The sequence below is a fragment of the Ambystoma mexicanum genome, chromosome 11 (assembly GCF_040938575.1).
Source record: "Ambystoma mexicanum isolate Mex_15411 chromosome 11, UKY_AmexF1_1, whole genome shotgun sequence".
NCBI classification, from domain to species: domain Eukaryota; kingdom Metazoa; phylum Chordata; class Amphibia; order Caudata; family Ambystomatidae; genus Ambystoma; species Ambystoma mexicanum.
The window spans coordinates 175,609,587-175,633,015 of NC_090934.1; the positions used below are offsets into that span (position 1 = coordinate 175,609,587).

The following is a 23,429-nucleotide window of genomic DNA, read 5'->3' on the forward strand; positions in this document are numbered from 1 at the left end:
AACGGACAACACGGTGGCCATGCACTACCTCAACAAAAAGGGGTGTGGGGGGGCAGGGTCACTTCCGCCGTGCAGGGAGGCGATGCAGCTCGAGTTCTGGGCCATCCAGCAGGAAGTTTCGATCTCGGCGGTTCATCTGGCCGGAGACGACGAGACGGCAGACGCTCTGAGCAGGCAGAGCACGATCTCTCACGAGTGGGAGCTGGCTCAGGAGATTCTCCTGGAGATCTTCGCCCTTTGGGGGGACCCCTCATGTGGATCTCTTCGCCTCCAGTGTCAACCGGAAGTGCGAAAGGTTTTGCTTGCGGGAATTTCCTCCAAAAGAAGCCTTAGGAGACGCGTTCGTGGTGGAGTGGTCATTCCCACTGCTGTACGCGTTTCCTCCAGTCCCCGTCATCCCGCAAGTGCTGCGGAGGTTACGGAGGTTCGGTTCCCGGATGATCCTCATTGCTCCGGCGTGGGCCCGGAGGACGTGGTACCCGGACCTTCTGACCTCCACGTCGTCTTCCCTACCGAGACGATCTGCTCTCACGGAAGTGGGGGTCAGGTTCTCCATCCAGAGGTCAGATCCCTCAATCTTCATGCTTGGCTTCTGAAAGGTTGAGTTATAAGGATTGGGACCTCCCTGAAGACGTGATGGAGGTGTTGCTCTCGGCCAGGCGGCCGGCAACGAAGTCTCTGTACCGTTGCCGTTGGAGAAAGTTCTGCGACTGGTGCAGAGTTCAGAATGTGGATCCTTTTGAATGTGACATTCCCATGGTTCTGTCTTTTTTGCTTTCTTTGGCCCACAGGGGCTTGCAAGTGGGGACCATTAAAGGTTACCTGGCGGTGCTGTCCATATTTAAGCGCTCGTCTGAAGAGTGTTCCTATTTTAAAATTCCTTGAATTTCGCAGTTTCTGAAAGGGCTCACTAATGTGTTCCCTCCGTCACCTTTTCTGGTGCCAGGCTGGGATTTGAACCTTAAGTTTCTTATGGGTGCTCCGTTGGAGCCTTTACATTCTTGCCCCTTGAGGCTGTTAACTCTGAAAACTGTGTTTTTGGTTGCGGTTACTTTCACTCGCAGAGTGAGTTACAGGCACTTTCAGTTAAGCCACCCTTCACTGTGTTTCACAAGGACAGGGGTGTCCTTAGAGTTTGTCCTTCTTTTCTTCCGAAGGTGTTTTCGGAATTTCATTTGTGCCAGAAGGTGGTTCTTCCGGCGTTCTATCCTCCTCCACATCCTGGTAAGGAAGAGGAGAGGCTCCATAGGCTTGATCCTCGGAGAGCGTTGAGCTTTTATATTTCGCGCAAGTCCCGGGTCAGAGTGGACGATCAACTTTTCATTGGTTACGCTGGAAAGCGTTTGGGACAAGCTGTGACGAAACAGACTTTGTCTCGTTGGATTATTTTAGCTATCTCCGAGTGTTACCGCTTGGCGGGTAAGGACCCTCCGGCTGGCTTGCGGGCCCATTCTCCCAGAAGGGTGGCTGCATCTACTGCCCTGCAGAGGGGAGTTCCTATTCGTCACATCTGTGATGCAGCCACTTGGGCTTCAGTACATACTTTTGTACGTCACTATTCCCTCGATTCCATCAGAGGGCAAGATCTGGCCTTTGGCAAGGCAGTTCTCTATTCCGCAATTCGATTGGGCATGCTAAATTTGTATTCTAAATTCTTTCCCACCTCCTTGCTTGGTACTGCTTTGGGAGTCTGTCATAGATATGGAATACGTCGGAGGACCCAATCCCCTCAAAAAAACAAGTTACTTTCTTACCTGGTAACGTTCTTTCGATGGGATGGTCCGACGTATTCCATATCGCTCCCTCCCTGCCTTCCCCGCTGCAGAATTTCTTCTGCGATTGCAGCTTGCGTTCCGCAAGGCCTTGTGTGTCTGACTGGCAGAAAACTGGTGGCACATGTTCTGGGAAAAAACTATAACTGAGGCTATGGGCGTCGTGCGTCCTACTTATCACATCGGGTGACGTCGGCCGTCGGAGGAGGTCCTCGGGGACGGCTCATCGACGCAGACGCCAAAGATTTTCCGAAGCAGCACAGCTGTGGACATTACCTGTCATAGATGTGGAATACGTCGTCGGACCATCCCATCGAAAGAACGTTACCAGGTAAGAAAGTAACTTGTTCTTCTGCTTATTGATCAATTTCTGTTGTTGATGTATTGATGACTTTGTGCACCTTAATAAAATGTTATGGAAAAGAAAAAAAAGACTCCTGCAAAGGTGAGCGCTCGCTATTCAGATTTGTGTGGGCAATGAAGTCTCTCATTCTAGGCTGCGCTACTTGAAGGGCAGTGCATGAACTTGGACTGCGCTGGTTTCAGTTGTAGGGATGTTCAGGGTAAAGTACAGATGAATTACAATATAGTGTGTACTGCCTGAGTGTGTGCGGGGGCAGGAGGGAGAGTGATGCCCACTAGTATACTTCATGTCTGGCAGCGGTGAATCCTTTTCTTTCTAGCAGACTAGCAGGACTCCTCGGCCAGGCCAGTTTAATAGGTGCAGATAGGCATTCCTGGAAATGTTTTTCAAATATGGGCTTTATATAGACATCATGGAGCCATTGCATGTCGACCATAACCTAGGTTACAGTAAAAATGGACTACGATTGTAAATGACAAGGTCAAGAAGAACCATTTTGAGAACATTGGCACCATTGTAGCAGTTATAGTGTTTTATTTTTAGATTTTCTTTAGTTTTCCGGTGTACCTTACAGGCATTTCCCATGCATAATTAAATGTTAACTTATCCGATTCGTGAAACACTACATTAAACATCTCTTTTCCCGGGTCACAGCTTCTTTTTGACTATGCAGTTTACTTTTTCAAAAAGAATGATCACTCTTCTGTGTTCTGGGTTTCTGATAGATTTCAAAAGTGGACTGTAGAGAAGTACTCAACATCATCTGTAATTTGGAGACTGAAGGCCATGACAACACTGCATTTATTCTCTGCACAACGTACCTCACTCAGCAGCTACAAACTGAAAGCACAGATTGCTCATGGTATGTATTGCAAGCAAGTTTCACAAAAGTAGAACAAAAGTAAGACTCACTCGACCGAGCGTATTTTCACTCGTAAAACACATTTTTATTTGATCACTGAATCAGACGTCCGGCTTGAGGCTAGAACTAACATGAAACAAACCTGGCATTCGACGAATGATAAAATAGTAATGTATTGTAGATGTACCACAGCTTGGCTATTTTGAATGTATTCTTTGATGTATGGTTTTAGTCCATGTTTCGAAAAATTAATAGGTTGGTCCTTTTTTCCTCTTTTAAACCTACAATATGTGAAAGATTGGGTTTCAATATTTCTTTTTTAAATGAGTTGGAAAGCATGAATTTATTTTTCACAAATAGCCCGCCCCTTTGTCTCACGCATCCCCATCTCTCTCCCATTGACATGTCATTTCTCAAAACATAACTTTAGGTTCATCTTCATTCTTAATCAGTAGGAACAATGTTGTATGTCCTGTACCAGAGCTGTGTGAAACGTTTTTAGCAGTGAGCACAAATAGCGTGTCATCCTTTGCGCATCTGACATGCAGCTTTTGTGCATCGCTTGCACGTCTAAACAGTAATTGCAATTTGTATTCACACTTGCAAGTTGTTAGTGCCACATGTACTTTAGAGGGCCTACTCACAAGACAATTTTTTCTTGTTTATGGGTGTAGACCCCATAACCATTAATTTACTGATTTTACTGTTACTTCTGCAGCTGTGAATTACCCATCTTTTGTCCGAATGCTTACCGGTATTGGGGGCGTTACCTTTGTGATGTTGCATAGCACGTACTCTTCTTTCCACTGTGTTTACCTTTTGTCCAGTCTGAAGTAGGTGGAGTGGGTATTCTGATTTCCTGCACAGAGCAAGCCTAGTGTGTAGATAATGTCGGCACCTTACAGTCCCCAAACAAGCTACAATATCTAATCCTCGAATGAATAAATCTATTACTACATTGTTTATATAAGCAAGTCTCATAGTAAGAAATGCACTATACATCAGTGCTTAATCAATATTGCAATCTGTCACTTTTCTGGTACCCGGTATTAAGATGGATTTACAAAATCAACCCAGGGTTTGGATTTTGGGAGGCCGCCCTATTCTTTTGAACAGGGAGACACTGAGGACTAGTCAAACCCATTCAAGGTAAGGCAACAGAGCAGCAATGTATAATCTGCGGAAGGCTGCGAGTCTGGTCTAGGGCTACGAGACCACACAACACCACCAGTAATTAAAGTTAGACCGCTAAGTATAAAAATATTATATGACTTTATTAGGCCTTTCAAAAGCACACTAAGCAAGTAAAACCTCTAGTTTGTCTGTTAGTCAAGATTGTATGCAGTACCCTTTGGGTGCACTACAACAACCTTGACCTCCTGGCAATAGGAACCCAACCTTTTGGTATACATCTGTACTACACAGGTTGGTAGTGTGGCTGAGCAGCCAGGCTTATCTCGAGAGGTCAATGTGAGCTGTAGGGGAGTTACACAGAGATTCACAGTGACAAGTATTCAAATAAACACTTAAACACAAGGTTTCTTGAATAAACAATTATTAATTTATTTCCAGTCAATTAGAGTAAGCCTTCTTCAGAAGGGAGCAATATAAAAGCAGCACACAAATATACTTCAAAACTGTACACTTAGTTGCTAAATCAGTAAATACCCATTTGGGAATGGCCCACAGTCAAAGCCCACACCCTCAATAGCTACGGTGCTGGGGACATTAATATCTTACTGTTGGCATTTTAGAAAACTCAGAAATTAGTTAAAGAAAAGGGTTATTGGAACATACAAGCAATCACAAATATTCTTAAGCGGGCAATTACTTTTGGATCCCCTAATCAGAGTCATTCAGTTATAATAGATTAGGCCAAAGTCAATGGGCAAAAGTCTTATATGGGCTGAAGCACTTCTGGTAGGTAAGTAGAAAAGTCTTTGCACAATGTTTTAGAAGTCTTTGAAGAAAAGAATGAATCAATGTAGGGCCGCAAGCTGTTCAGACGGTTTATAGTGATAGCCTCGAATGCAAAAGCCTCGAAAAAAAATGCATCGAAAAAATCCTTTTTTAAAAAAAAAAAAAAAGAAATTATGGGGTTCCCAAACCCAGTTTGTTTTACCCCTTAAAACCCATTATAATAAAAAAAAAAAACTTTCCCTACGAAAAAAATTCATTTTCTCCAGCATGGGATCTGGCATGGATTCACATGCTCATAAATATTCCCCGTCGTCAGGCCGGGAATCCTTGGTATAGAAAAATTCAGTATCAGTTTCGTTTCTGATCTGTCTTTCTCAGTAGTAACCAATCACTGGTCTCTGGGTCATACTGCCCCCAGCCAATGACTGCCCTCTCCCTAAGCCCCGCCCCTGGCAGCCATCCTCAGATTTTTACCGCACGTTCAAGTGTTGGGAGTCCTCGTGCTGTAGCTCTCGAGATTTTGCTGCGTTTTCGCGCTTTTTTCAGGAGATTTTCTCATTTTTTCGGTTAAATAGAGCCTCAAGCTCCACCGTTTCTACATCCGACCAACGGGGACCCGTTTTGGAGTTTCTACGCCCCTCAAGGGTGAAGATTTCGTCGCGTTACGCTTTTGGAGCATTCCAGAAGTTCCAAGGCCTACCCGGACATGGCCCAGGAGAAAGGGAGCTCGACGTTTGGGAAGCTGTTCAGGACCTGCCCTGGATGCCAGCTTCAGAACATTTTCAAGGGGGACGAGCATTCGTTATGCCTCTACTGTCTCCATGAGGACAAGACACACAAGGAAAAGGACTGCGCGTTTTGTGAAAACATGTCGGAGCGGACCATGAAGGATCGCCACCTCCGTCTCGCCAACTGGCTGGAAGGTAAGAGCCCGCCAGGCGAGAAGAAGAAGTCCGAGCGGTCTTCTAAGTCCTGTGAGGGTGCTCCGGCGACGGGGGCCCAACAAAAGGCTAAGCACTGCGAGTCCACGGGCACTGGGAGCGCCGAACGGTCAGGCTCCTTGGCTGCCAAGCAGGGCGCACCCTCCCCGGCGCCATCGACCACGAGCCAACGCTCTGGCTCGGGTAAGAGGAAGTCCGAGAACCCGGCGAAGCTTCTGGAGAGGCCCCGGTCGATCTCGAAGACTCCGGCAGAGGGGGAGCGAGGCTCAGACCCTCCCCCCAAGGTGAAGGCCCCAGGCGTACAGAAGGTGTCGTTAGCCTTAATTCACCCTGCTAGGACCTCGATTGAGGATGTCGCCACGGCCCTGGCTCAGCCTGTGGAGGCTACACCAGTGGAGGCGCCCTCAGGTACCAGAGTCTCCCTGCCACCGCAGAGGGAGTCTTTCAGGCCCATCGAGAAGACCCCCACAAAGTCCTCGTTGGAAAGGATGGGGGAGGGGCTGGTGGCCCTCGTGGATACGGACACAACCTCTGAAGAGGAGCTCATCCAAGTCGTGGAGGAGGCCCAGCCCATTGGGAGGGATCCCGACGAGGGCGACGACGAGGGCGACGGTCGCTTAAGAGGAGGACGCATCCTAGGCCTCCTCTCCCGCCTCTGCGGCCTGCTCTGCCTTCCCTCCGGTCCACTACCCACGGGGATGATACAGGCATGAACACGACTACGACGGGTACGGATGACGACGGAGGCGACGATGGGACGTGTCCCCCGTCACCCCTTGCGTCCCCGCCCGACGAGATTGGATCCTTCCATGCTATGATTTGCAGGGCACCCGAGCTCTTCCAGCTCTGCCCCGAAGAAAAGAAGGAAGGGTTCCTTTACCAACAGCGCAAGGCTAAAAGGAAGACTGTCCTGGCCGTACCGCTTCTTGATGACATCTGGGATGAGGGGCTTGCCCTCAAGAACCCTGCCACGGCTCCTGCGAAGAGGGAACGGTACGAGAAGAAGTACCGGGTCCCCGACGCTGCCCCCTTGTGCCTTAGGGCGCAACCTACCCCGGATTCGGTTGTTTCGGCGGCGGCCAAGAAGAAAGCAGCGGGGCATCGGCCTCGACTTCAACCTCCCCGCCGGACGGCGAGGGTAGGAAGCTGGATGCGATGGGACGACGGGTCATCTCATCTGCAGCGGCGACCATCAAGGCGGCCAACGCCCTGGCCATCGTAGCCCGCTACGACAGGGAGTTGTGGTTCAAGATCGCCCCTCTGTTGGACTTCCTTCCGGACGCCAAGAGGGCTGAGGCCCTGGAAATCTTACAGGAAGGTGAGATTGCCTCGGACCACGCCATTACGGTGGCTACAGATATCGCCGACACCGGTTTTCGTCAGTTGGGCAACAGCGTTTGCCTGAGACGACGAGGATGGCTCAAGGCGACGGATTTCCTCCAGGACGTTCAGACCAAGGTTTTGGACATGCCTTTCGATGGGAACAACCTTTTTGGCAAGGCGGTTGATGAGTCCCTTCAGGCGATCAAGACTGACACGGAGATGGCCCGTGCATTGGGTGTGCTCCAACAGCGACGGCCGTCCTTTCGGAGCTCCGGAGGCAGACAGCGTGCCTCCAAGGGAGCCGGCAGCAGCTCCTTTACGTACCGTCAAGCGGCATGGTCTTCGTCGCAGGAGGCCTACAGGGGACGCGGCAAGTCAGGTGGATCCCGCCGTCGTCGCCAAGGTGGTCAAGGAGGCAAAGCGGCCTCCAAGCAAGATTGAACCGACCGTCGGGTCGGGCCCCCGCCGAAGCACCCCGGTGGGAGGCCGGCTGACAAAGATCGTGTGGGAGTCCATCTCCACCGACCGTTGGGTGCTGGACGCCCTGGCCCTGGGGCACGCCCTCTAGTTCCAGAAGAGGAGCCCCGCATTCCTCCAGTGGCCAGGAAGGAAAATCACGTCCCTCAACTTCTGTTGGAAGTAAGGGCGATGCTCAGGAAAGGTGCCATCGAGCTCGTCCTGAAGAGGCTTCGGGGCTCCGGAGTTTACTCAAGATACTTCCTCGTAAAGAAGAAGACAGGAGGATGGCGTCCCATCCTGGACCTGCGACAACTAAACAAATACATAAAGGCACAGAAGTTCCGGATGGTCACCCTCCAGCACGTGCTGGGTCAGCTGGAGGAGGGCGATTTCCTGTCGTCGGACTTGGAGGATGCTTACTTCCACATCCCTATTCTAAAGAGACACCGAAAGTTCCTCAGGTTCGTGGTCAAAGGGCGGCACTACCAGTTCAAGGCCCTCCCGTTCGGATTAAAATCGGCGCCCAGGGTGTTCAAGTGCCTAGCACCAGTGGCGGTGCGGCTGCGCCTGCAGGGGATCCACGTCTACCCCTACCTGGACGACTGGCTCATACGGGCAAGGACAAGGGAGCTCGCCGTGGAACACACTACGAAGACCGTCCAGCTGCTCACGGACCTGGGGTTCTCCAACTTTCCAAAATCCCACCTGGTCCCATCGCAAGTCGCCTTGTTTCTGGGAGCACAGCTCGACACAGTGGCGCGGCGGGCCTCACCGTCGGAGGAAAGGATAAGGACCATCCTAGGAAAGGTGCAACGTCTGCTGGCCACGGACGTGGCCAGAGTGAGGTCTATCAAGTCCCTCCTCGGAATGATGTCCTCCTACATTTATCTGGTGCGCCACTGCAGACTTCGGATGCGGCCCTTGCAAGAATTCCTCGCCGCCCACTGGATCCAGACGACGGGCAGCTTCGAGGACAGGATCCTGCTCGACGAAGCGTTCCGTCAGGCGATACGATGTTGGGGTGTCCGCTCTCATCTGACGGCGGGAACAGGTTTCCTAGCCCCGGCCCACCAGGTGACTGTGACGACGGATGCCTCCCTGGAAGGTTGGGGAGCGCACACTGGGGGTCTCCACGCGAGAGGCCTTTGGCTCCCGGAGGAGAAGACTCTCCACATCAACATCTTGGAGCTCCGTGCAGTGTTCTGGGCCCTCAGGTCCGTCCTTCCGTCCCTCAAGGGCAAGGTGGTGAGGATCTTCACCGACAACACCACCACAATGTTTTACATTCGGAAGCAGGGCGGAACCAGATCCCCTGCCCTATCCAAGGAAGCCCAGGATCTGTGACATTGGGCCGTCGCCCAAGGGATGTTTCTGGTGCCCTTTCATCTGGCGGGGATAAAAAAACACCATCGCCGACTCACTCAGCAGAGAGCGGCGCTCGTGCCACGAGTGGGAACTGCGCCAGGATCAAGTGGAACGACTCTTCCGACGATGGGGCAAACCCCAGATCGATCTCTTCGCGACGGCAGCGAACTCCAAGTGCTGGAGGTTCGCCAGCAGGTTTCCCCAACCGAGGAGCATGGGCGATGCTTTCTCGTTCCCCTGAGATGGCCTGTTCCTTTATGCATTCCCGCCGTTGCCATTGCTACTCCGGCTCGTCAACCAGCTCAAGAGTTCCCGGTGCAGGATGATCCTCGTCGCACCGGCGTGGCTGAGGCAGATCTGGTTCCCGGACCTTCTGGACTTGTCAGCGTCCACACCAGTCAAGCTGCCGACAGGCGCGGATCTGCTCTCCAGAGAAGGCGGTGCCATTCTTCATCACGAACCAGAATCGCTGAACTTGCAGGCCTGGCTCCTGCAGCACTAGAGTTTGGAGGATACGACATCCCGGCAGACTGCAGAGAGGTTCTCGCGAAGGCCAGGGCATCCTTAACTCTAAAGTGCTATGGACACAAATGGAAAAGGTTCTCTGTCTGGTGCCGTGCACAGAAGATTAACCCTCTGCGGAATACGGCCCCTCAAGTATTGCCATACCTATTGTCTTTGGCCACGGCTGGCCTATCTCGCGCTTCCATCAAGGTACATCTGGCTGCCGTCTCACGTTACACCAGAACTACAGGACGGGCGTCCTTGTGGTCTCATCGACTGGTGAAGGAATTTATGAAAGGACTGTTCTGATCATTCCCGCCGGTGAAGGCCCTTGCCCCGGCGTGGGAGCTGAACGTGGTGCTGACTAGGCTTATGGGGGCCCCATTCGAGCCTGTGCATTCAGTGCCGTTGAAGTTTCTGTCGTGGAAGACAGCATTCCTCGTGGCCATCACCTCTGCACGACGAGTGGGAGAGATCCAGGCCCTGTCTTGCAAGCCTCCATACTTGACTTTTCACGACACGAGGGTGGTGCTGAGGACGCACCCCTCCTTCATGCCCAAGGTACCGTCGGACTTCCACCTCAACGAGCCCTTGGTGTTGCCAGTTTTCTTCCCGTCGCCTTCGTCGCCGGCTGAGAGGGCTCTGCACTCGCTGGATGTAGCTAGAGCGCTAAAGTTCTACGTGGACCGCACAGAGTTTTCGGAAGACATCACAGCTGTTTGTGAACTTTGGACCTGTGAATTAAGGGAAGGCTCTCTCGAAGACTTCAATTTCCAGATGGCTCTCCGGCTGCATCATGCACTGTCACCGATTGGCAAACCGACCGTTGCCAGGCCGTCCGAGGGCCCATTCGACCAGAGCGTTCGCTGCTACCACGGCGTTCTTGTCTGGTGTGCCCCTGCTCAACATCTGCAGCGCTGCTACGTGGAGGTCGACGCACGCCTTCATGAGATTCTACTGCGTCGACCGGGATTCCAGGGAGGAGTCCAGAGTCGGCCAGGCAGTGCTGCGCAACCTGTTCGCCTAAGGTGAGCCTGATGAGGAGGTAAGAGTTGCTTAATGTTGAGTTCTTGTATTGCTTGATATTGAGCCTTTTGCCACCTCCCGTGGTTGTGCATGTGTATACTGCTATGTATTCTTATATTCACGAGCATGTGAATCCATGCCAGACCCCATGCTGGAGAAGGAACAAGTTACTTACCTGTAACTGTTGTTCTCCAGCATGGATTCACATGCGAACCCTCCCGCCTACCCCTCTGCGGCTCTTCACTTGGTCATATTGCCATTTCACATGCTACCAAATCTGAGGATGGCTGCCAGGGGCGGGGCTTAGGGAGAGGGTAGTCATTGGCTGGGGGCAGTATGACCCAGAGACCAGTGATTGGTTACTACTGAGAAAGACAGATCAGAAACAAAACTGATACTGATTTTTTTTCTATACCGAGGATTCCCGGCCTGACGGGGAATATTCATGAGCATGTGAATCCATGCCAGACCCATGCTGGAGAACAACAGTTACAGGTAAGTAACTTGTTCCTTTTCGATGCTTTTGCATTCAGTGCTTTTGTATTCGATGCTTTGTATTCAAGGGAATCACTGGATACCGTTTATAGACTTGAGTAGTAGAAGATGCAGGCAGCTCTACAATGAGGTAAGTACTCTCTCACTTTACAAAAGTGCAGCAGATGACTTCTGTTCCTGTGCAGCTCTGCAGATCTCCCTGTTCCTGAGCCTCAGTCGTGGGGACAAGAGGGAGGACTTCTGGGGACTCCTGCAGTGGGATGGTCATTGCTCGCAACCGGTGTTAGGGAGAATTCCCTCCACCTTAGAGACACCCTGCAACTTTGCTGGATTTTGAAGATTTGATTTTTTTAACCTGGAGAGTGTGACCCTTTTTCCCACTCTGATATATTTTAATGTGAATTCTACCTCTGTTTCTTTTGGTTATGGAGTCTGACAAACTCTATAGGCATCATCTTTTACATTGTGTCACACAGCACCTTAAGTGCAGTGGCCCAGGGAAGTATTTCCGATTTCCCTAGGTTTAAATACCTCCTCTGGGATAAACTACTGTTTCCCAGAGCAGTAAAGTGAAATTGACTTTACTTAGCATTGTAACTTGCTAGAACCATGACACACTATCTTACTATAGAGTGCTGGAGAGGTTACTTAGTATCCCCTTTGTCTAGATGCTCATGTAACTTTTTTTTATCTTACCCTTTCCTCACAGAATGGCTGGTGGCAGTGGTTTTGTTATGAACTACCATGATTTGCATTTACTGCGGCTGTTTGCAGCTTCTGTAAAGCTAACCGCGGGAGCCATCTTTTTCAAAATGGTGCAGAGCCATCGTTGACAAAATGGTCCCGGTCTTCTTTTTTCGCCATGTCTTTTTGGAATGTTCCTTCTAGAGATTTTCTCTGTGCGCACAACCAGGTTTGGTCTCTTTGTTCAGTCATCTTTGGCAGGATTTAGGAATGAAGCCTGCCTCTGGAAGGGTATCTGGGGTAGGCAGGAAGTGAGGGAGGCGCCCGAAACTCCCTCTGCTTAGTCTCCTAGGAGACCCAAATGCACTCTGTGGTGATTGGCTGGCTGACTGTCAGGCAAGGACAGCCACCCTGCTGGGTGAGTGACGGCTAGGCTGGAATGAATGGGAGAGAACTGAATAAAAGGCGAGTCTTTTGACTTGGAAAGCAGAGTCGACCACTGGACGAAGGAACCGAAGAAGAGCTTGAAGAGGGCGCCTGCTGCAACTCCTGGACCGTTGGTTTGCCCGGTGAAGCCCTGCTGCAGTGCCGAACTGCCAAGTTCGCATCCACCGAGAAGCCCCTGCAAGGATGCCATTGGAATACCCCGATGTGGTGGATGCTCCTACGAAGGCTACGGTGAAGTCTGTGAGGCCAGTTTTGGACTCAAGGCCCTCTTCTGTCACCAGGCCTGGGTTTCAACTCCCTCTGGCAGACATATATGAAGATGAAGAAAGGTCTGAGTTTGAGGACCCTGGTGAACTTGTTGAAGCTCCACTTTTTTCTGGAGACAGTCAGTTGGAGGATTTGAGGCAGACCCTCCATGATGCCAGTGGGTTGGACACTTCACCGGAAGTGGAATTTGGTAGGGCTGAGCCTGGGGCTTCATACAGGAGGCTCATGGCTAGGGTCCCTGCTGGTCCATTCCTCCTGAAGACTGTGTAGGATGATCTAACAGAGTAGATCAAGGTCCGTCCTCTGACTGCTTTACCATTTCATCTCGCCTTATAGAAAAGGGTGGCAGCTGCTTGGCAGTCCCTGGAATCCGTTCTGGCTTTTAATAAATCTTTGACTAAGTAGTACTGCCCTTCCATTAGCAACCCTAGCTATTTATCTACTCACCCCACTGCCGAGAGTTTGGTGGTTCAGGCAGCTACAGCCACCTCGAGGCAGGCGATGTACCCTACCATCCTTCCGGATAGGGACAACAAGCGCTTCGATGGTTGGGCCTGGAAGGTATTTACTGCTGGGAGCATGGCCTTGAAATTGGCCAACTCCACTAGTGCCTTGGCAAGGTTTTCACACTCTGTGGAACTGTTTCTTTAGCGGCTGAGCATATTCCCGAGGGGGAAGAAAGGGATGGGTTCCCTGCTCTCGTGCAAGACGGCAAGGATGCCATGTGCGAATTCCTTCAGTCGGGTTTGGATACGGCTGACCGCGTTAGCCGATCCATGGCTGCGCGCACCGTTAAACGCATATTTGTGTGGTTACAGAAGTCAGGTTTTGCTCCGGATGTGCAGGCCCATCTTCGTAACATGCCCTTCGATGGCGCACATTTGTTTGGCAGCAAGGCTGACGAGAGTCTTGATGTTGCAGACCTCGAAAGCTGTGGCTAAATCCTTAAGCGCAGCTGTGCGTCAACCTTCGCCTTTTCGTCCTAGAGGACAGCAATGGAGGGGAGGTTCTTTTCGTTAATTCTACTCCTTTGGTAGAATGAGAGGGGCCGCCAATCAAAGGGGCCAGTGAAAAAATACCCATAGTGGTCGGGGAAATCGTGATGCCAAAGTTGCTCAAGCAGCTGCCTCTTTGCCTTCAGGCACTGCCGCCGCCGCTTCCAAACAGTCATGCAACCATGTCCCATGGTTCGCCGTTCGGGGGCAGACTGTATCAGCATTTCGTAGAATGGCGGGCCATTACTTCAGATGCGTGGGTTGTGGATACCATAGCCCACGGCTACTGCCTTCCCTTCCTTCAGTGGCCTCACGGCAATCCACTGCGGAAACTCTTTGAGGCTTCCAGATCCGCTCCTTGTGCAGGAAATCTTAACCCTGCTGGACCAAGGCGCTATAGAACTAGAGCCTGTAGCAGAGAGGAACAAGGGATGGTATTCGCCTTATATTTTGATCCCGAAGAAAGACTGGGTATTGAGACCCATCATGGTTGAACAAACTTCTCAGGAAGGACAAGTTCAAGATGGTTCAAGATGGTCACTCTTTCTCAAGTCCTCCAGGCCCTTCAACTTCAAGATTGGTTGGTGTCTCGGGACCTACAGGATGCTTACTTTCATGTGCCGATTCATCCCAAGCACAAAGAACCTGAGGTTTGGGGCTGGTGACTCGCACTTTCAGTTTCGGGTCCTGCCGTTCGGATTGACCTCCGCCCAGAGGGTCTTCACCAAACTTATGGTCGTGGTTACAGCGTACCTCAGGCGAGGGGGAGATTCACGTCTACCCCTACCTGGACAACTGGCTGATCTGGGCGCGCTCTCCCGAGCAAGTGTTGGATCATCTCGGTTGCTCGGCCTCATGGCTTCCTGCATTTTTCTGGTGCCAGAGGCCAGGCTGCGGATGAGATCCCTGCAGTGGTTGCAGCTCTCCAGCAAGATGTCAGATCCCGTTCAGATTCCACTCTCGGTCTCCCAGGATCTTCTGTGGTGGGCCAACAAAGGGAACCTGATGAGGGGCAAACCGTTTTAGCAACCGTGGCCAGAGGTGACTGTAGTAATGGACTTCCCCCACAGGATGGGCCGCTCATGCCAACAACTTGACAGCCAGCAGTCGTTGGTCCCCGTCGAGTCAAAACTCCACATCAATCTGTTAGAGCTGAGGGCCATCGGGCTAGTGTCACGACCCTCGCCCAAAACCCCCTCTGGCAAACCCATTGGCCAGGTGGAGTCAGGACTCTGGCCTCTAGAGCCTGGCATCCTCTTCAAAAGCCCTCATGGGGTCAGTCATGGCGCCAGGCTCGTACACCATGAACAACAATGTGCTTGGGGAACTACTTCATTGTATTGTCAGCCAACCTGGAGACATCCACAAATGTTCTCAGGCGACCCACGGAAGCATGCAGCATTCATCAATCAGTGCCACCTTCATTTTCTTTGTAGGCCTGGAGCATTTGCTAAGAACCAAGCTATGCGGTCTAGTGTTTTGGGGGTGGCAGGCCTGGAACTACTTTCTCTGGTACTACTTTACCTGGGCTATATAAACTACACCCTGACTGCAGAACATGCTTCGTGTTACTTTGCAGCTTGAAACGTGACGCTCACCGTGTCCAGCTATTCCCTCGAACCTTGGAGAAGCAGAACCTGCAAGGAGACAAAAGGAACATCATTAGCAGCAGCATCTTACCTGCAGTCTTCATCTTTAAACACTCGCAGCTACTGAGAACAGCTTCCTCGAATCTGCACGCCTCCCGTACAGAACGACCTGAAAGAGGAAGATAGAGGTAACATTAAAGAAAGCTGTAGAGACATTTACAAATTACGAACTGCTCAAAAGGTTTACCTGGCTGGTCGCCTCTCGGCTGGCACCACTCCGGACATTCCACACGTGCTGAAGAACACCGCAACCTACAAGGAAGGAAAACACAGGTTAGCAAAGGCAAGACTTTGCAGCGCTGCGCATAGCGCTTACTTACCGCATCATAGCGCTCTTAATGCGCCATCATTTACCAGCGGGGCTCAACCAAGCCAGTTCGCCGCGCTGAAGCTCCGCATACCTAAGGGAGAAAAAAGACATTTTAAACAAAGAAAGGCATGCAGGATAGCAACAAAACTAAAGAACAGCAATAAGACCTACCTGAACAATATCAAACAGGCCGGCGTCGGTGAAGTAACTGGACCGCACTCGCCCATGAAGGACAACGTGCCCCTGCAAAGAAGGCAGGACGGAGAGCACGCCTAATTCTACCACGAAGCAGAACCTTCCCCGCAGACCACATCAGGGCAAAGCTGAGAAGCATACCAGCGAGTAACCCAGCTGGGTGGCATCCCTGTGTATACCAGGTGAGTGTAACAGCTAGGCCTGAAGGCTTTTCTGCCCTCTGTATGGGGGAAGAGTATCCTGATCATGACGGACAACACAGTGCCATGCATTAAATCAACAAAAAGGGGGAAGGGTGGTTGGGTCACTCCCGTTGTGCAGAGAGGCAATGCAGCTCTGGTTCTGGGCCATCCAGTAGGAAGTTTCAATCTCGGTAGTTCGTCTGGCCGGAGACGAAAATGCGGCGGCGGATGCTCTGAGCAGGGAGAGCTCCATCTCTCACGAGTGGGAGTTGGCTCAGGAAGTCCTTCAGGAGATCTTCGCCCTTTGGGGAACCCCACAAGTGGATCTCTTCGCCACCAATGTCAACCGGAAGAGCGAAAGGTTCTGCTCAATGGAATTTCCTCCAAGAGGAGCCTTAGGAGACACGTTCATAGTGGATTGGTCATTCCCACTGCTGTACGGGTTTTTTCCAGTCCCCTTCATTCCTCAAGGGTTATGGAGGGTTAGGATCCCACATGATCCTCATTGCTCCGGATTGGGCCAGAAGAGCGTGGTACCCAGACCTTCTAGAATAGCCATCTGCCGTCCCTGCCATCTTCCCTACCGCCAAGAGGATTGGCTCTCTCTAGTGCGAGAGGAGAGGATCAGGGTCTCCATCCAGAAGTCAAGAGACTCAACCTTCACGCTTGGTATCTGAAAGGTTGAGGTATAAGGATTGGGATCTCCCGGGTGACGTGATGGAGGTGTTGTGTTCGGCCAGGAGGCCGGCAACAAAATCCCTGTACCGTTGGCGTAAGTTCTGCAACTGGTGCAGAGGTCACAATGTGGATCCTTTTCAGTGCTCCATTCCTATGGTTTTGTCTTTTTTGCTTTATTTGGCCCACAGGGGCCTTCAAGTTGGTACCATTAAGGGTTACCTGGCGGCGCCGTCTATCTTTAAGCGCTCATCTGAAGAATGTTCTTATTTTAAGATTCCTTTTGATTTCTCAATTTCTTAAAGGACTGACTAATGTGTTTCCACCGTCCCCTTTCCAGGTGCCAGTTTGGGATATAAATTTGGTTTTGCAATTTTTCATGGGTGCTCTGTTTGAACCTTGCACCCTTGTCCTTTGAGATTATTTTCCTTCAAGACTGTGTTCTTGGTTGTGGTTACTTCCGCTCGCAAAGTGAGTGAATTGCAGACACTATCCTCTAAGCCACCCTTTACTGTGTTCCATAAGGCAGGGTTGTAGGACGGGTATGTCCTTCCTTTCTACCTAAGGTAGTATCTGAATTTCATTTGAGTCAGAAGGTGGTTCTTCATCTTTCTACCCTCCTCCTCATCCTGGTAAGGAAGAGGAGCGACTCCGTCGGTTGGATCCTAGGAGGGCTCTGAGCTTTTACATTTCTAGGATGTCCAGGGTCAGAGTGGACGATCAACTCCATGTAGGATATGCTGGACACCGATTGGGCCAGGCTGTTACCAAACAGATCTTGCCCAGGTGGATTATCCTCCCCATTATGGAGTGTTATCGATTGGCGGGTAAGGACCCTCCTGAAGTGTTGCAAGCTCATTCCATTACGGGCGTGGCTACTTCCACAGCCCTCCAGCGGGGGGTTCCTATTAGGAATATTTGTGATGCAGCCACATGGGCTTCAATCCGCACCTTTTTTTAAACATTACTCCCTGGATACAATCCATGGTCAGGAAATGGCCTTTGGAAAGGCGGTTCTTTATTCCGCAATCTAATTGGGTACTCTAAATTATTTTCCCTCCTCCATTTACTGGTACTGCTTTGGGAGTCTGTCAAAGATGTGGAACACGTTGAAGGACACAATCCATTCGAAGAACAAGTTACTTACCAACTGGTAACGTTCTTTTGACTGGATGTTCCTCCAACGTATTCCACATCGCCCTCCCAGCCTGCCCCTCTGGAGAATTTCCTCTGCGATTGCAGATTACGTTTCCGCAAGGCTATGTACAGTCAAGTAGGCATGAGACTTGTGCTGCACGTTCTGAGGGGAAAAACTTAAACTGAAGCTACGGGCGCCGTGCGTCCTATTTACAACATCCGGTGACGTTGCCCTCGACGGAGGCCTTCGAGGGACGTCGACCCGACGTCCTCGACGCAGGACGCCCTCTGCTGAAAAAGTTTCCGAAGTGCACAGCTGTGGACCTTACATGTCAAAGATGTGGAATACTTTGGAGGGAACATCCAGTCGAAAGAACGTTACCAGTTGGTAAGTAACTTGTTCGTCTGATTCAGAAACTCTGTGTACAGTATTCAAGTATATTTGTGTGTTACTATTCTATTGCTCCCTTCTGAAGAAGGCTTTATAACTGACTGATAAATGAATAATTGTTATGCAGGAATCTTTGAGTGTAAGAATATACTTTAATACTTGTAACTGTGGATCTTTGTGTAACTCCACTATAGCTCACATGCCCCCTCTTGAGATAGGCCTGGCTGTTCAACACGCTACCAAAACTGTGTAGTACAAGCTTATACCAAAGGTTGGGTTGCCCATACCTGTAGTCCTAGTTGTTTGTAGGGTTTCCAGAGGATACTGCATGCAAAACCGTATAGCCAGAGAGAGGAACACCAGATTGTGTGCGTTACTTTAAAGTTGGCCAAGAGCTCCAGGAAGATCCTCCAGACTCCCAGGAAGCAGGACTGACTGAGCCTGAGCCCCCTCAACCGAGTGTGGGACCCCAGAAGCAAGGAAAGTCCATCTTGACAGCCAGGAACTACGGTGTTGCCATTTGCGGCAGTCGCAAGGAGCTGAAACACTGAAGTGCCACTTGTTGGAAAGATTGCTGGTCGCGAGCGGTGACCGTCCCATTGCAGTGCAAGAGTCCCCAGAAGTCCTCCCTCTTGTCCCCACGACTGAGGCCCAGGAACAGAGAGATCTGCAGAGCTGCACAGGAACAGATGTCATCTGCTGCACTTTTTCTTCAATACAAAGGTACTGTAAAGTCTGAGAGAACGTACCTCTTACTGTGGAGTTTCTTGCATCTTCTACTACTCAAGTCTAATCAGCTTGTAGCCCTACGTTTTGATTCTTCTTTTCTTCAAAGACTTCTAAAATATTGTGCAAAGACTTTCCTGCTTAACTACCAGAAGTGCTTCATCCTATATAAGACTTTTGCCCATTTACTGTGGCTTAGCCTGTTGTACTGAATGACTCTTCTTAGGGAATCCAAAAGTATTTACCTGCTTACAAATATTTGTGGTCTCTCGTTGTTCTAATAACCTTTTCCTTTTACTAACTTCTAAGAGTATTCTAAATGCAAACGGTAAGTTATTAATGTCCCCAGCACCCTAGCTATTGAAGTCACCTGAGGGTGTAGGTTGTCTGTGGGCCATCCCAAAATGGTCTTTACTGACTTAGAAACGAAGAGTGCACAGTATTGAAGTGTTACTTTTTATATTGCTCCCTTCTGAAGAAGGCTTATTCTAACTGACAAATTAAGAATTGTTTTGTATTTGTTTTTATTTTATTTGTATTGCACACCTGGCCCATGGATATATGGGCGCATTTCTTAGGGAGGGGTATCAAAGGAGGTACATAACGTAGCAGTGAAATTACAATGATAGCAAAATGCAAAACTGAAATCATATTTACAAAATGTACAATATTACAGGGGATCAATGTAGCTGAAACGGGTACACATTTACAGAGGAGGCACAGGTACTAACATAAGATAGAGTAATTACAAGTGGTAAAGGGCGATGGTAGAGGAAGTGCAGCAGATTTACAAGGAAGATGTGTTGTGGTCCTGCTCGATGAGCCAAGATTTGACTTTATTCTTAAATGTAAAGTAAGATGGTTCAGCTCTAAGTGTAGAGGGTAATGTGTTCCAAAGTTTAGCGGCGAGGACTGGGAAGCTGGATCCCCCTGCTTTCTAGGTATTACCAGTGAATGAACTTGTGCAGAACTTAATGGTCTGTTGGGAGTGTGGGCAGTGAAGCAGTTAGCAAGATAAATGCGTACCTGGTTTGAATTTAATTTTGAGTAAGTGCAAGAGTTTTGAGTGATATTCTGGAGGCAATAGGGAGCCAGTGTAGGCTTCGTCGCATGTCAGATGTGAGATTTCCTAGAGATGTTAAGGGCTGCCCTTCTAGCATTGTTCTGGGTGACTTGAAGCTTATTGATGTTTCTTTGGCTGGTGCCTAAGTATAAGGTATTACAGTAATCCATTTTTGCCATTACACGGGTTCTGGTGAGGATAATACAGTTGGGGGCAGTTAAAAATGGTCTGCAAGCTGTTATCTTGCAGGTGTAGGCCGATGCAGATAAAACAGCATTTGTTTGTCTTATGAGTGACAAAGCGGAGTCAAGCTAGATACATAATGTTTTTGTGTCCTTGGAGACATTGATGGTATGCCCGTCAATGGTAAAGGATTTGAAGGTAGGGTCCAATTTACTTAGTGTAGTGTGAGAACCTAGGATGTGTAGCTCGGTTTTCTCATCATTTAGACAGTCCATGATGTGCCATCCAAGCCTGGATGACCGTGTATACATCGTTAAGTGCTTTAGAGTCAATAGTATGGTTACCTGTGATGGGGATGAGTATCTGGGTGTCACCAGCATAATTGGTATAGGTGACACCCAGATAGTCTAGAATATTAAAAAGAGCCTTCGTAAATACATTGTAGAGTGTTGGAGAGACGCCCAAGCCTTGTGGGTCTCCACACAGGACTGGTGATGTTCGGCTGAAGCAGACCGTGAGAAGACACGCATAGTTCTGTTTTCTAAAAATTATCTGATCCAGGAGGTGGCTTCATCTGAGAAGTGGGCAGCAGTTTTAAGATGTTTGCACAGAATTTGGTTGTTGACCAGGTTGAAAGCTGCCGAAAGGTCAAGTAGTAGAAGTAGGCCCAATTTGCCTTTACCTTTTAAATCCTCAATTTGTGTTTGTAAGTTAGTAAGGGCAGTTTCTGTTCCTTGTCTAGGACGGAAGCCCGATTTCTGGAGGCTGAGAAGGTTGTTAGATTCCAGGTAAGCCTGAATTTGTAAATAGGCTTCCCTGTCCAGAATTATTTAGGAGGAAGGGTACCGTGGTGATGGGTCTATAATTAGCCGGGTTACTTGGGTCAAGGGTAGGTTTCTTAAGGGAATAACCCAGGCATCCTTGAGGTTGTCGGGTACAATCACCAATTTAAAGGAAGCGTTTGAGGGTAGTGATAAAGGGGGCAAGCTCGTGGGCTGCATCTTTGATAATAGGTGCTGGACACGAGTCACCTTGACAGTTGGATGGTTTGAGCTTTTTGATGATGATATCTGGAAAGTTGTGAGAAGCTGAATGGTTTGATAGGATGTGTTGAAGTTGTTGTATTAAATGCGTTGAATGCCAGATCTGGGGTTAAGGTGCATTTTTTTATGTTGATTTTTGTTTGTAGATGCGGCTTTATCAAGGAGGGCTTTCTGGATATTAGTGCACTAGGAGACGTCTGTTGCACTGGTCTAATGGGGCAATGGTGACTCAAGTTCTTAAAAGAATCTTAAAGAGCTCTTTGGTGTTCTATTCCTTCAGCAAGGAACGATTGTTGTATGCATCTTTTTTGGCGCAGAATATGGCTTCTTTATAGGTCGATGTTGCAGTAATCAGGGAACATTTGTTGGCGTAAGATGGAATACTTTTCCAATGTGCCTCTGCGTTTCTTTTTGCTTTGCGGAGGTCTCTAAGATTAGGTGTAAACCACAAATTCAGATGAGGGCGTGTTTTTGGTTTACACAATTTTAATGGTGCAATGGTGTTAAAGGCTTTTAGGATAGTACGGTTGTGTCAACCAAGACTGTAGGGTCGTGGTTAGATGATATTTTGTTAAGAAGGGGGTGATTAAAGGGAGTAGTTTCTCCTAGTAATGTCCTCCTTGTTACGAGTGGGAATGGCAGGTGCTATGTTTGTTTTGGTATTAGACGGGGAGGATTTGATGGTGAAAATTATTTTGTGATAGTCAGACCACAGGCATGGTGTTACTGACGATAGGTTAATTGTGCAGTTCAAGTCTGTTAACCAGTCAAGGGTTCTACCCTTAATGAGTGAGTTCATGGATGTGGTGAGTGAAGCCTATATCCGTTAGGGAGTTGGCTAGGTCAAGGGCAAAAGTGTCATTTGGGTCTTGGGGGACTTCAGGTTGAACTCGCTGAGTAAAATAATTTGTGGATTTGGCTTGGTATTGGTCGCAATGATAGTGGATATGTCCTTCATGAAGGTGGAGATAGGTCCTGGTGGCCTGTAAATGAGGTGCATTGAAGCAGTCTGGTGAGGCGAGATATTGAGTTTGACTGATAGCAGTTCAACGGATGGGATTTGCGAATATGTAGTGGATCTAAGCCCAAGGGAGCTTTTGAAAATGATGGCAATGCTGCCGCCTTTAGATTGATTAGTACTCCTTTCACATCTGATAATGGCGTAGTTGTCTGGTATGGCCAAGGATAGGGCGGGGCCAGATACCGCGTGAAGGCACGTTTCCGTAATCGCAAGGAAGGCCAAGTCTTCCGTTGTAATGAAGTTGGCAATGTCAACGGCGTGAGCTGGGAATGACCTGGCATTAAGGAACCTTTAATTGGTAGAGTTTTGGAGCTAGTGGAGCTACTGTCATGTCTACTTAGGAGGATGTTTTGATCGGGGGGTCATGGTGTTGATAGAAAAGGTCGCATTGGTAGGGAGATTCTGGATAGATACGTTTGCTATTAGTGCCTGGGTGTGAATGGTGGATTTTATGGAGAAATCTAGCGCCTAGTCTGATTTGATGGATTGTGGCACAGGGTTGGTTGAGCGTTGGTCTGGATGCAAAATGTTGTAACCAAAGGGCAGGTGAGTTCAGGTATGTATTGACTCCGACATGGTGATTGTGGTAGTGAACACTGAGTTGAACAAATGCCGCCTGGGTGTAGAAGCTATTAGTCGGTGGTGGAGAGAAGGTGTGGGGATGGTGGACAAAGCTGAACTTTCCGAGTTACTTACAGGCCGACTGTTTAGGGTAGTGATGGGAGTAAGCCAGGTGGCGAGTAGTATGTACAATAATGGGATAAGCGTAAAGTACGACCAAGTAAGTGTACGCATTGTAATGTAGACTTGAGGGTGCTCAGAAAGAGAGGCAAGAGGAGAGGTGTTGCGACAAGAGGGGTTGAAGTCCCATAGAGGGTGTTATGGGGTAGTTTGGTGTAGTCTAGTTCTGAGGCAGGAAGGTAGGCTGGAGGCTGTGGTCTATATGATGTCGATGTAAAGTGTAGAGGCTCTCTACCTAGTGGTTAAGCTAGATGTAGGATGTTAACCAAGGTGCATATTTTCTGGGTCTAATATGGCAAACCACTCCTATTGTAGGGCAATAGTTGAACATACAGCCCTTCAGGTTAGACACGTATGCAATGGCAAAAAACAAGCATATTCACAAACATGGAATAGAGGGATGCAGTACAGTTTGATGTAGGTCGTAACTTTAGGTATTGGGGAGACTAGCCCAAACGGATGAAGCAATAATTGCAGTTACTTTATGACAAGTGAGTAAGGGTATGACCCTAGCTCCAAATATATGGGTGAGAAAGCACAGCACTATTTGCTAGCAGGCGTATGGAGAGAACATATTCAGAAAAAACATTTGAGCAACCATTGGGGTAGAAAAATGCAACGCAGTGAGCTTGGTAGGTAAAAGTCAGAGACTGTGCCAGAGCAGGGTCCAGCCGTGGTACGTGGGGCTG

General features: G+C 49.3%; 1 protein-coding gene across 3 annotated transcripts in view; it reads left to right on the forward strand.

The window, feature by feature from the left end:
- RLF (RLF zinc finger) overlaps window positions 1-23,429 on the forward strand; it is a 916,587-nt gene that overhangs the window by 631,751 nt on the left and 261,407 nt on the right. For all 3 annotated transcript variants that reach the window (XM_069622735.1, XM_069622737.1, XM_069622736.1), the window contains one exon: window positions 2,862-2,998. In XM_069622735.1, coding sequence (XP_069478836.1) covers window positions 2,862-2,998 — 137 coding nt within the window. The remainder of the gene's footprint in view (window positions 1-2,861; window positions 2,999-23,429) is intronic.